The sequence below is a fragment of the Sitophilus oryzae genome, unplaced genomic scaffold (assembly GCF_002938485.1).
Source record: "Sitophilus oryzae breed Bouriz unplaced genomic scaffold, Soryzae_2.0 scaffold_125_pilon_pilon, whole genome shotgun sequence".
Classification (NCBI taxonomy): Eukaryota; Metazoa; Arthropoda; class Insecta; order Coleoptera; family Curculionidae; genus Sitophilus; species Sitophilus oryzae.
The window spans coordinates 1,383,805-1,398,731 of record NW_022145904.1 but is presented as its reverse complement, the minus strand read 5'-3'; the positions used below and the strand labels follow the sequence as shown (position 1 = coordinate 1,398,731).

Here is a 14,927-nt window from a genome sequence, read left to right as displayed (position 1 = left end):
AAATGTGTAAGGGAAGCTACACCATAATTGGAAATGGTTGAACAAGCTGAAAATGATGATAATGGTGATGATGACATACTTTAGGCTTGCACTTATACTAAATTTCTAAGTTTTTTTTACTATGGGAGCTACAGATGCACTATTGCTGGATGCACTGGACAGCCTGATGCACTATTGCTGGACCTTGTATAATAACACTGGTCTTAAAAAAATCTCGAGCTCTGGGACCATACCTGCTGACTCTTATGTAAAAGCATAAGATGTCAGACGATATCGAAATAATGACAGAAAATGCAATTTACGTATGAATTAAAACGACAGACAACTCTTATTGTCATTAACCTCCTCGTTGCGTTGGACAGATCGTTACTTGTCTTTTACTAGTATTCGTCTTTACCTTAAATCCATGGTCAAACGGATTACATATATGATCAACATTATCCATGTCATCCGCCAATATAATATCAAATGAATTTTTTGCTCCAGAAAATAGGGCTCTCCGCGGATAAGTGATTATATCGTCATCTGGAGGATATCCGTTTTCAATTTTCCATTTTGTTTTTTCACCAGGTGGGAATCTGCTAAAGGAAAAATTGTACTGTGCCCTAAAACGAAAGTCATTGTGTGCTTTATAATATTTATGGTACAGGACATGCATGATTATTACGCTCATCGTATTTTTAATCAAAACCTAATTTTTACGTATATTTATGTTTAGGAGAATACAATTTTTACAGGGTGCCTATCAAAAACTTGAAAAATAGGGATTGCCACGGTTCAAAGTTTTTCCTACGGGCCCGGCGAATGTGCGTCGGCCATCTGTAGCTCCTATAATAAAAAGCTTTAGAATTTTGTATAAGTGCCAAACTGAAATATATACTAGAATGTATTTCAGGAAAATATTTTAACTACTACAGGGTGGCTCAAAAAAGTGTGAGTGGATCGGGATATTTTTTTTAATGGAACATAAAAATACTTCTATATTAGTCTCTCATTAGCCCTCATCACTTTACATAATCCTAAGATATTATTAAATATGTTTCGATAGTTTCAGAAATATTAATAAATAAATAAAAAAAGAAGCGCTTTCAGCCTTTTTTAAAAAAATATCAAAAATACAACAAATGTTCTAATTTAACAAAACAGCTAAATATTTACTATTGTGGGCCTGTACTTACTTTGGTATAAATATCTTAAACTATAGAGAGTGGTCAAAATTCTATGCCAAATTTTCTAAAATATAAAATCATTTTTTCGTATTTTTTTAATAGAACACCCTGTATAATATTCCTTTGTTACAACAATAGTAAATATTTAGTATAGTTTTTTTTCAGAACATTTCTTGTATTTTTAATACTTTTTTAAAAAAGGCTGCAAAAACTTCTTTTTTTTAATAATTTATTCATATCTCTGAAACTATGAAAACATAATTGATAATATCTCAGGATTATGTAAAGTGGTTAGAAAGGAAACCAAAAGTGCAATAATATACAAGGCAAATATACAAGTAGTTTTATGTTCTATTTAAAAAAATCATCCCGATCCACTCTCACTTTTTTGAGCCACCCTGTAAAAGTTAAAATATTTTCCCGAAATACATACTAGTATGTACTTTAGTTTGGCACTTATACAAAATTCCTAAGTTTTTTATTATAGGAGTACAGATGCCCGACGGCACTGTTGCCGAACCCGTAGGAAAAACTTTGAACCGTGGCAACCCGCTATATTTGCGGCAAGTTTTTGATAGGCACCCTGTGAAAAGAGTATTCTCCTATTCATACTTAAAAATAAGGTTTTAAATACGTAAAAATTAGGTTTTGATTAAAAATACGATGGCGATTAGCAAAAACTGCGTTTCTTTGGAAAAATTAATAATTTGATATCCCTTATCGATGCGAAGGAATACACATTCGACAACAAACGGCCAAGAATTATCAGTCTAGCTCATCGACTAAGAGCTAGTCTAGCTCATCACTATCGACAAACAAAGATATTTGAATATAGCATATTTTTTTAAATATTATATAATACTTATAATTCTGTTATTTTGAAAATAAATTTTCCAACAATAAATTCTAATAAATTATAGAAAACTGTCGAAGAAAAAGATATAAAACTTTGTAGAGAAACGCTAAATAAAATATTGATTATAAACCGTATTTGACTAATTGAGAACTGATATTTTTCTAAGTATTGTAAGTAAAATTTCTTACACAGCATCTTCGTATATTTCAGTTTTGTCCAACATATTAAAGGTGTAACAGACGCCTGCGTCTGTAATGATTGGTCGAAAAAAATTATTGCATAGTTTCACGTCGTTCATCCAAGTGCAAAACAAGAAGAAATATCTTGGAGTTACCTACAACACAAATACTCTATAAACGATGACATTTACCATATAAGTTTACACATAAAATAGCAGCAATCTTCATTTACGACCCAACTCAGAAAACGTTTATATTTTTATATATTGAAAAATTGTTTGAAAAGTGTCCCACCGAAAAAACAGCGTCAAGTTGACTTGGAGATTACGATAGATGACAATTACCATATAGTTTTATACATAACATGTTTTTTGGGGTATTATTTTAATAACAATGAAAAAAAAGTTGTAGCCAAGTGGTTAAGAAAAATATTGTACAATTACCATATCAAGGAAGCTAAATAATTCTTCTTCTATCTCCGTAGAGTAATCGTAGTATTCATAATCTTCGTCATCTACATCAGTCTGGTTTTCGTATAAAATATTTGTCAAATCTTTTAATTGACTGGACACGTTTAATGTACATACCATATTCATCAAAGCAAATTGCTGCAACCTTAAAAACAAGATCATTTATTTTGTTTTGAATTAATATAGCTATTTTATTGTTTTTGCAAACTCTAGAACTGTCCTGTCTTGGTCTTGCACATCTGACGCTGGTATTAGTATTGGTCTTGGGCTTGCTATTTCTGTATTGGCCCCTCTACACGTTGGCCTATAGGTTGGCCAATATGCTGGTGCACGTATTGGTCAGAAAATGATTGGCAATCTGACCATACGTTGGAATCTAGCCATCCCTGACGCCTATTTCATGACGCCATCACTAGCCAACGTATACGACGGACGGGGGTCTGTTCAACATTAAAAAAAAACTCAGGGCATTACAGAACTTCAATACACTGATAACTGCGCTCTGGTTACAAAAACGTTAAAGTAACCCTACTAGAAATGCTGAACACATATACCTGGGCATAAGAGGCTTTGGGCCTTAAACTGAACACTGATAAAACTAAAATCATGTGCACTTTCCCGAAAAATCGTAACAATGCTATAAAAATTGAAGAAGAACTTTTGGAATATGTGGCGGAATTCTATTACTTCGGCAGTTTGACTTCGGAAAAGTACGACTCTGAAATTCAGCACAGAATTAGCAGCGCCTCAAGAGAATTCTGGAAATTAAAAAACTGGGTTTTCTACAATCATGACCAGGGTTGCCACCTTTTGTATTTAAAAAATCTGGACAGCACTAGTACAATCATTTTTCTTAAATGTAACATTTTATGTGCCCATCGGATTTTGAAACAATATTTTACCCTTTTTGCGTCAACTTAAAAAAAAAACTATTCGATATTTATAGAAATTATGTAAAAATAAAAAATGAAAAGTTGAAAACAAAATTAGTAAACAATCAATTAAATCTAAAACAACTAGAACAAAACCTAAACAAAATCAAACGTTTTAGCAGTATAACCTGTATAATTGGCTTTATTAGTTTATTTAATTATTTTTAAATGAATATTTTTTGAATTGATATGTTTGATTGATGATGTGAAATAAAACACTGATTCCTCACAATACACCAAGACACTTTAAAATATAACATACTTAGTATCAAGCATAAAAAGGACTTAAACCCTACAAATGCGGTAATTTCCATTAAACACTTTACTTTTAACACTGAACGCGCGTTTCGTTAACCAGCTTAGCATCATCAGCATATGATGAAACCTGATGGTTAGCTTCCAATTGATGATTAGCGAAACGAGCGTCCAGTGTTAAAAACAAAGTGTTTTAGTGTATTGCGGTGAATTAGTGTTTTATTTTGCTGTTCTAACACCAAAAGTTCCAACCCCCAACTGTATTGATTTTTTTTTACTTTTTTTGTTGCTGTAATAATAAGAGCCTTGTCATTTTTAATAAAATCCAAAAATTCTTATATGCGATATATTAAAATTGAATGGGATTTAAAGTTCCGTTCCAATGAGCTAAACTGAACATCTATTTTTAGTGTCTGTCTACTGCAACATCATACGTGAAAATATATAAATAACAACCTTAAACAATGAAAATATATAATTTACTCTAGTTTTAAAAATACTTTATTTTTTTATCTATAATTGTTATATCCTTTTTAGCAAATTTTCTTTACGCAAGTTTTTATTATCGAATATTGTTGTGATCCTGGGTTGGACCACCGTTGTCACCAATCTTGTAGTCGCTGCCACCAAATGTTGTAGTTCTCTATTTGACTCGTATCACCACTTGTGTTGGGAATGTTATTATTTATTTTTTTATAATTAAATTCTTACTAATTGGTTACTACTTTTTATTTTTAAATTTTTAATACAAAATATAAATTTTAACTAACAAAAATTCAGCAATCTTAGGGCTCGAACTCACTGTTCTGCTCGACTCAGATCGTTGCGACCTGGTCGTCGGCTGGCCGAATGTATTGCGTTTTTAGCTGCGGCCAGATGAACGACCAGTTTCAACAGAGTTGTCAAATCTAACGATTTTTTACGTTTTACCAATTAGAAAATATTGTTTCAGAAATGTTAAAATATTCGAGTTAACTAAAAAGCGAAGTTGCTATTCACAACCAACAAAAAGCATTGTGTACGCGCGACCGACAAAAAGGGAGATATTCTGTTTCTGTGTTCTACTGATATGGCGCGATACGTAAAAAAAGATCGTCAGACACTGGCTCTAAATATAAGCAGGTAGAAAGTTTAGCTTCCAGTTATTTCAATGTTTACAATATAACGAAGAATCTACAACAGTAATTACTTCTATTTTTATGAATATTTATCATAAAAATAGAAGTAATTACTGTTGTAGATGTAGTTACTTTCTTAATTTTTTTTTCAAAATAATGTACCTAGTAGAAATATAGTCTAATGAACCCTGTTTGAAAAACGTTAAATTAAATATCATATTTAAAATACAGTTGTCCTCCTTGTACATGACTACAATACAACTAAAAAAACTAATTTAATAAAAAAAACAAGTGGTTGTAGAAAAACTTTAAATATTATTTTTTTTTATTTTTTAAACATCGAAACTCAAAGGTATAATAACAGGTATCATACCAACCATAAATAGAGTAGGTATGTTATATAAAAATGTTTTGAGTTATTCACGTTTTTATTGACGTTTCGACCAATTTTAATTCGGTCTTCTTCAGAATCTATAATATACGTATAAATAATTTTCTACGTTTGTGGTAAGAAAAAATTATATATTAAACACATTGTTAGTGATAAAATTGTATTGTATATTATAGATTCTAAAGAAGACCGAATTAAAATTAGTCGAAACGTCAATCATTAAACAAAATGTAAAGACAAGTTTCGTTTTATTCACTACTGACTTAAAACCAAGATTTTAAAAACTTAAAATATAATAAAAAAGTTAAAGAAAATTGAAAAAAGAAAATATATAAATAGTTTTTATTGTACCGTATTATCGAAAAGGAACGGCATCAGCGATGACCATGAAATGAAGGTCGGTGCCATTTTATATGTAAATTTATATAGAAAATGTCATCAATCGTCATTTCCCATCCAACTGGACGCCGTTTTTTTCTATCATACGGTAGATATATGTACAAATATTTTATTCAAACATAAATATTATTTTCTCTATTTGTACCTTTTACGGAGTGATCAACATAGTAACATAGGATGACTATTTATCAGCTGTTATTACTAACGTCAAAACAAATCAAAAATTAAATAATATTAAATTAATATTAATTTAAAGTTTTTTGACGATATTTAAATTCGATTTTCAAAATAATGTGAGATAATCAAAACGAGATGAGAAATAAATGGGTTTAATCGGAAGGTTTTCTAATTCAGTTATTGAATAAGTGTATTAAACAATATAGGTTACGTGCTTGTAAGAAATTTTTATAAAAAACCGCATATTAAGTATGATATGGTCTCGTACACTTTCGATTAATAATTCATCGGACATGTTTAATGTAAAACCGCTCCACTAAAAACAGTCGCTCGGCGTAGACTATTCGCCCCCTCCCATGCATTCTCTGATTTCGGCTGATGGCGCGAGTACCGCCGTTAGCTCGAAGCGCACCGAGCGCACCGAGCTAACCGAGCGCACCGATCTAATGCGGTGCGCGGGCTTACATTTATTTCAACGTAAACTGAAAATTACGTGTCGCTCGCTCTCGCCGATACCTATTCAGTGCGCGCGGAGCTATGGTATTTTTCGTATCTTAAACTCTTTAGGCATAGCCGTAGTATAAGGGTAAAATTAATGTTTTATACAATTTGTAGAATATACATATAACATATCACCATATTAAATGTATGTTCACAACAATATTCATTAAGCAAAGTATCAATATCTACTTTTTTTAATTCTAAAATTTCTAAGATTTTAATTAATTCGTGGAAAAGAACTGTTTTTAAATTCAAGAAATTAACTTTACGGTACTTGTGGATCAAAATCGGGACTGTCCCGACAAAATCGGCACTGGGGGTGACACCCCTGATCATAACTTGAGCACAAAAATGAAATTCACAGTGTACCGAGCAATAATAATCCCCACCATGTTATATTGAAGCGAAATCTGGGTGCCGTACCGCCGGCACACGAATATATTAAACAAGTTGCAACAGAGACACCTTAAACAACTGTTAAGAATCAAATAGTACCACCATGTTTCAAACGTATCGGTCCTTGAAAAAGCTAGCTGCGAGAGCGCCGAAGTCATGATTACTAAATCTCGCTTTAGATGGGCTGGTCACGTATGCAGGATGCAAGGAAACTTACCGAAATTTCTTCTTTACGGTGAGCTTGTAGACGGCAAAAGGAAGTCGGTTAGACAACACAATAGGTACAAGGATATTTTTCACGAAAACTTAAAGGGGATAATCATGATAAGCATGCAGAATCAGTGGGAGGAAGCAGCGCACAATAGAACGCAATGGAGAAGAATTGTAAACTCAGTTAACAACGACATCCAAAAAGTAAAGAGGCAACAAAGTACCTAATGAGATTTTTGAATGTCATTGCGATTGAAGTGCGGAAGACAGATAACATTACGTATCGGGCTTTTCAGTCACAGAAAAGCTCATAAAAGAAAACGCCTTGCATCTTCTGATGCGTGTCAAATACTCATCAGCGAGTAATGGCAGTAAGTAAGCTAAGGTATAGAGGAGCCATTAGACCAGGACCAAGGGCATTCTTGCTCATTAATAATTAAAACTGTACTGTTTTATGTCAGCGTTTTCCATACAATAACTATATACTTACTCCTCTTTTGTAATCGTTTTATTTCTTATTTTGATGAATAATTCTGTAAAATTATGAAGCCGCCGATCTGCTTTCGTTTCTGGGCAGATGGTGATAGCAGGAAAGGGGATCTCGTAAATTGGTGTTTCTTTTGTGGCAAAACTTACTATAACAGGACTGGAGTCCCATTTTACATAATCTGCACGTATGAAGAAGCCACAAATACATATTGTTGTAAGGAAAATTATTAACCACCATATTCTAAAATAGAAGATATATTATGTTAATTTAATTCTCCATTAGTAATACAAATTCTGTATCTTTCTGTTGTTCTAAACTAGTGATGGAAAAATCGCATTATTTCAATAATCGAATTATCAAGTTATGCGTGATTTAATTGAATTATAAATCACATTTATAATTCATATTATAATTCTAAACATAGCACCTTGCGTGATCACAAGACATGCAACATTGTCATCCCAACATTCACCACACGTTCGTTATTCGTAATTCCAATTTGCAGTATTGGCAATGTTGTCATCACCCCATAAAGTTAAAACAGGGTAAAACGCTAGATTTTAGTGATGAGGAAATGCACGACCAAGTATCGCTTGGTCTTTGTCTTGGTCTTGCACTCTAATAGTAGTCTTGATCTTGGTCTTACAGGGTCCAATCTTGGTCTTGCTGCGAGACACTGGCAAGTCCTACACTTTTTAAAGGATTTTTACTAAAAGCACTTCCTGCATAGAAAACCTTTAAAAAAATAGTTAAATTAATTGTATTTTAAGTAATTTAATACAAATGAATCTTCTTGAAGAAAGAAACAATATTTGTCCGATAAAAATTTTTATTTTCTAATATACATGGTGGTCCAAATTTAAATCAAGAAACTTTGTTAATAGTTTATACAGATAAAAATAATAAAAAAAGTTCTAAAATGTAGAAGTTTCATTTTTATTTCGATTTTTTCCAAATAATGTCTGCACTAACATCGATATTTGGATGAAAATTGATGTCGGGTTTCTATTAAACCATTGAAACATAAAAATACAAAATTATTACTTCAGTCTAATAACTATCTATCTAGCTACATAGGTATTAACCATTTGTGTGAAAGAGGTATTAAACATTTGTGTGATTTGTGTTTTTCATAAAAATTATGAAAGAAAGATACAAGCCTATTTTTTATATGAAATATTTCATATTTCAATAATAAAACGTCAAAAATATGCGTCCAAATTTATGTATTGTATGATCTAACATAATAAAACGGTTTTTTCATTTTTAAATTGCGTGTAAAATATCAGCTGAACAAAGTTACACAATATAACCTAACATACATATAATTGTAACTCATCTTAATGATATATTAAGTAATTACTGGTTATTAATAATTTTGTTCACGTTGTAATATAAACTAGATATATTTTTATTGTTTGCATGCTATATTTTTGGAATTTTATAAAAAATCATTATTAATGTTATTCAGAATTATTATACAGGGTGAGTCCTAAATAAGTGCAAATATTTTCAGGGCTGGTAGATATCGATAAAAGAAACATATTTTCTCTTTACCGTTTTTCAAATAGGTCCACAATAACCGACTTTTATTTCAAAAATTTAAAAAAAATGATGTTTTGCTTAAATTTTGAGAACCACTGGATCTTTTCTGTGTTTTATTTCTTCTAATTTTAATCTACTACCTATGTTGTCATATTATCAAGAAATTATGTTTTTAACTAAAAATTAAATATTCTTCAAAATCTTTATCCGAGGGGTGTCTCACTATTGGAATTATATGTACATTTTCTTGGCAGTCGCTGGCAGTCACTGGCAGTCTTATGGCAGTCGCCTATAATAATTACATGGCAGTCATAGGCAGTCTTCTTCGTAGTCATTGGCAGTCGCTTGACAGTGAAAGATTATTTTGGCAGTACGTGTACATTTTTTACCCGAGTGAGACACCCCTCGTCTTTATCGAAAACTTCCGAATTTTCAAAAATTTTGTTTTGCGATAAAAAACTCATAATTCCCATATAATAATTTATAGGGTCGAAATATTCTACCCTTAAAAATATTTGTACTTATTTAAGACTCGCCCTGTATAGTAAAGGACAATGGATACATGAGGTAGATTCTTATTAATGACTATTAACGACTATTGTACAAGGAGTACAAAATTCGAAGGTGACCATTAGAAACTCAATAGCAGCGAGAGGTTACACCCAAAAATATCTCTTTTTGGGCTATCAAACAGCTAATCTGAGACTACTAATAAAATATTTTTTGAAGTAAAACTTCTTTACGTGCGATGGTAACCGACAACTTCAACTACTTCAAATAATAAAGGCATTTTGAAAAAGCAATTAAAAGATAAAAAACGCTGCTAAGACTATCAAAATGTTGATCTAATAACAATTTGACGTTTATACTATTACGTCAAAAGCAACTTTTTTCCAAAGCCTACCATGACTTCACTGAATCATCGTTTCTTGTTGACTGTTATTAATATCTTAGTTATTAGATATTAATGTATTATGGTATTCTGGTATTTCGTCGATTTTAAAATAAACTAACTGTTTTGTATCTTATTTTTTTGTTAGAACGGGCATAATCAAGAGGGCTACTTATACCGCGTTGTAAAAATAAAGTACTTAAGGGCTTATATTTTAGTATTTATTATAATTTTGCTAATATCTTCGGTTTGAAAGAAGATAGCTTTTACTACTCTTTACCATCAGCTAAAATTACATATACTATCATACAGGGGCGGATACAGGAATGTATTTTAGGGGGGGCCCAAAATAAAAGGCTTTTTAGGGCGCCATTTTTAACAGAAAAGCCTAATATTTAACACAATTTACAGATTTTGGCAATTTGGGGGGGGCCCGGGCCCCATGGGCCCCCCCTCTGTATCCGCCTCTGCTATCGTATTTATTTATTTTTTGAAAAAACGCACTATGTTTGTTAAATTGTAAGAAAGAGCCCCCTAGCGTCTACGTTCAAAACCTTATTATTATTATTTTTATGGTATAATATAGAGTAAGAAACGCTCTTTTAAACGAGCCCTCGTTTATTGGATTCTGATCATCCAGTCTGGAGTTATTAACATTTAAATAAAGATAGATCTAACCTTGCCCCACCACTTTATTTTAGCAGATAGGGGAAAATGGTTCTAACAAAATAAATCCAAAATTTACTGAAGATTCTGAAGCTATTATTTATAGTACTTAGTCCATAGTAGTGGCGCCCCCTAGCGGCCGTTTTACAAACTTGAAAATAATTTCCAGCAATTTCTCATAGCCTCTTTAGTTATAAATATTTTTTTCTGTAAGCCCTACGGCTAATACTTTCCGAGATACAGCCAGAGCTATTCTTAGTGGAACACCCTGTACATGACAAAGTAGGACCCGTCCAGATTAGCTCTGGCAGAAAAAAGGAGACGTTAACTTGAAATCTTTACTTTACTTTTCCTGATATTTTGACGGCGTTTTGTGCACTATGAAACCCTATCATCAATGGCGAAAATATCGTCCGATTTAATGGGTCTTTGAAGCGTCGTCGTCGCGTCGTAACTCGAGCCCTATGTGAGCTAGGGGGTTGAAACTCGGAATGTACTTGAATGTAATGAAATTTGGTATATCGATAGATTGAATCAAGGCCAACTTGACCGTGTACCACACGTATCACCGTTACAAAAACGCGATAGTTTGCTAAAGTTGCTAAAGTAACTCATGTGGAACAGGTATTACCGTGACTACTTTTGTTCTCTCACTGTTAAGCAAAAACAAGGTACTTTTTAACTATGTATCACACAAGGTAGATTTTATTTTGGTTCTTCTTCAATCATCCGATATGGATTTCAGACCTTCTTGATACCATTTTCTCTATATAATAGAGATATTCCCGATTCTTTACTTTTTAAATTGCTATCTATTATCTCATTTATCAAAGACTACATACCTTTCTCCGTAACTACGCGTTTCGCCCAAATAGAAGAATCCATGAATGCTGGTGTGACGACAGTATTCTTTGAAATAGAACCTCAAGTTCTTGAAGGTGGGTTGTTTCATATTTCGACTTTTTTCTGTTTTGTGACTGGCACTTGAAAACTGTATATATCTAACCGCTTTTAAAGATGTTCGATAAAAAACGTATAATGCGATTAATGCTTAGAGTTCATCTAGGGACTGCGTAATTAGTTAAATTACTATAAAAATAGTCACGGAACATTTTCCCTAACTTGTGCGTGAAATTACAACGTTGCGATGTTTTTGTTTATCAATATGCTCATCGTCGTTATGAAATTAGTATCTTCTCGTTTTAATTATAATGTATTTCAGTGCATATACAGGACGGATTATATTTTGCTGTTCCTCTCATACACACCTCACATACAGGGTTCGGCAATAGTGCGTCGGGCATCTGTAGCTCCTATAATAAAAACTTAGGAATTTTGTCTAAGTGTAGACCTAAAGTATGTTATCCCAGTCAAAATAGACATTTCAATTAACAATAATTCGCATAGAGCTGAAAATTGGTACAGGTCTTAAATAAACTAATATAAATAATATCTGAAAAATCCCCACCTCTCCCACGTCTGCTAAAAAAAATATTTAAGGTCAAAAGTCAAAAATATTTTTTTTTGCTTATTTCCCTAAACGGTAAGCGCTATCGCAAAAGTACCTTAAACAAATGTTGTAGACCATTAAATTTTCCACAACAATGGTTCTTATACTTTTTTTTACGAACCACCATTCCTGAGATATGGCGATTTCAAAAGTTGAAAAACTCGTATTTTTCATAATATACACACATTTCCGCACCACCTGTGAGGTAGTGTACTTGACACGTTGGTTCCCCCTATAGACCTAGTCCACGATCTATTGTGGTTAAGTTTTATTACACATTATACTATTAATTTAAAAAAAACGGTGCTCTTGGTAATGATTATAGTCGAACGGATTGTTGTTGATTTTGGGAGAATTTTAATGTGAGTGGTAATCTTCAAATGATACTTCAACAGTAATGTCTTCTTCGCTTTCTTCTCTCTCATCTTCTTGCGGAATATCTGGAAATCCATCTATGACAGATGCCATCAGTTGTCTTCTCACTAAAATCCTTATCTGTATTTAAGTCAATATTGGAGCAAGACTGATCTTGACAATTAGTACATATTGGTGTACAAAACAATCCGACTCTTTTACAACCACAGTTTGCGCTGCAAATTGCAAAAAATTGTGTTAAGTAGTTTTTCTGGAGCAGGGGGAAGTAAAGTTTTAATCGGCTCCAAAGTAGTATCTATATATATTTCCAACCCCAGTCTTCTGGGTTCAGTTGATTACCTAACCACAATTGAACTTGATAGTATACACGATATAAGTGTTGACAGGCAGAAGCAGGAGGAAGACAAGAAAGTTGTACCATTTTATTGTTCCGAGTATTTTTAACAAAACTTAAATATCTCTATACTTGTCTATAGAATCATTTTTTTTTGGAGCACCATATATAGCAAGAAGCAAGTGAATTCCACTTGTGGAGAAAAGTCAATCTTTTTGAATACGTCTGCGCAATCAATTAAATCATTACGTGTTTCAATTTATATGGGCGAAACCCGTTACAATATTTTTATTAAATTGAGCCTCTTATGATATATACCGGCCGAGTATGTGTGCATATTAGTAATTTCGATGTTTGAAATCGCCATATCTCAGGAATGGTAGTTGGTAAGAAAAAAGTATAAGAACCATTATTGTAGAAAATTTAATGGTCTACAACATTTACTTAAGGTACTTTTGCGATAGCGCTTACCGTTTAGGAGAAAAAAAAGCAAAAAACATATTTTTGACCTTTAACCTTAAATAATTTTTTTAGCAGACGTGGGAGCGATAGGGACTTTTCAGATATCATTTATAATAGTGTATTTAAGACTTGTACCAATTTTCAGCTCTATGTGAATTATTGTTATTTAACCCCCTTTTTTTTGTTTATTTTGACTGGGGTAGTATTAAGATGTATTAGAGATGAGCAAAATTGCGATTGTGATTTTAATATTTAAATATTGTACTAGGTAATATAATTAGATGTACATTACAGCTTAACAGTTAAAAAAAAGTTAATAAAAATCAGTTGTTTAGTTTTTAAGTTTTTTTTAAAGCATGCTATAGCTACAGTGCTACAGTGCGTCGGGCATCTGTAGCTCCTAGAATAAAATATAATTTTGTTTAAGTGCAAATCTGAAGTATGTTCTAGGATTTCAGGAAAATATTTTAACTGCTATAGGGTGGCTCAAAAAAATGTGAGTGGATCGGAGTGATTTTTTTTAAATGGAACACCCCGTATATTATTGCATTTTTGGCTTCTTTTCAGATCACTTTGCATAATCCTAAGATATAAGTAAATATATTTCGATAGTTTTAGAGATATTAATAAATAAATAAAAAATATATATTTTACAGCCTTGCTTAAAAAAAAAATATTAAAAATACAAGACCTGTCCTGAAATCAAAACTATATTAGGTATTTAGTTTAGATGGTCTGTACTTACTATGCTATAAATATAGTAATCTTAAATCATACAGGTTGTTCAAAATTTTACGCCAAATTTTCTAAAATATAAAATAATTTTTCTTCGTTTTTTATTTTTTCAATAGTATTCGTATTCATTCTTCGTATTATTTTTTCAATAGATGGAGAATTAAAAAATGAACAATTTTCGTATTCAGAGTATTTCAAAATTTTTAGCGGTTTCGCAGATATTCGCGGTTTTATATTTCATATGGCATTTTCCATAATAATTTTATGGAATATAAACCAAGCCACCCAATGATTTTTCTCTCGTATTTTACCGTTGAGAAAGCCATATGAAATAATACTGCGTGTATCAGCGAAACCATTAAGAATATTAAAATACTTTAAATGCAAAAAATGTTAATTTTTTAATTCTCCATCTAATAAAAAAATAATATACAGGGTGTTCCATTTAAGAAAACAAAGAAAAAAGTAGCACCCATAAATGGGTGGTGTTAATTTAGTTTAGTTAAACGCAACTGTAAATGATCTATGTTTATGTTAAGTTGTTTTCAATAATAAATAAATAAATTTATTTTCACTATTTACTGCAATATTTAAAAGTTTTGATTAAAAGATTATTTTTGTTAGTAGGCCATGATTGATAATAAAAGAAACTAAAGAATTATTAAAAGTATGCTCACGTCTATAGTATGCCGCTATCTGTCTTCTGTTTTATTTCGAGAGCCAAAATAATATACGGGTATATATAGTACGTACAATAAATAGTATAATATCTATATATAGAACATACAATAAATTCCTTATAATATAAAGAATTTATTGACATATTTTGAATTGATTGAATTTTTTGAACATACAATAAATTCCT

General features: G+C 31.7%; 1 protein-coding gene across 1 annotated transcript in view; it reads right to left on the bottom strand.

The window, feature by feature from the left end:
* Positions 1–11,685, bottom strand: part of LOC115874287 — a 49,334-nt gene extending 37,649 nt beyond the window's left edge. The window contains exons 1-5 of the mRNA XM_030889394.1: positions 11,489–11,685; positions 7,544–7,783; positions 2,648–2,819; positions 2,214–2,359; positions 398–605 (exon numbers count right to left, since the gene is read on the bottom strand). Coding sequence (XP_030745254.1) covers positions 398–605; positions 2,214–2,359; positions 2,648–2,819; positions 7,544–7,783; positions 11,489–11,598 — 876 coding nt within the window. The 5' untranslated portion in view covers positions 11,599–11,685. The remainder of the gene's footprint in view (positions 1–397; positions 606–2,213; positions 2,360–2,647; positions 2,820–7,543; positions 7,784–11,488) is intronic.
* Positions 11,686–14,927: the final 3,242 nt, after the last annotated feature.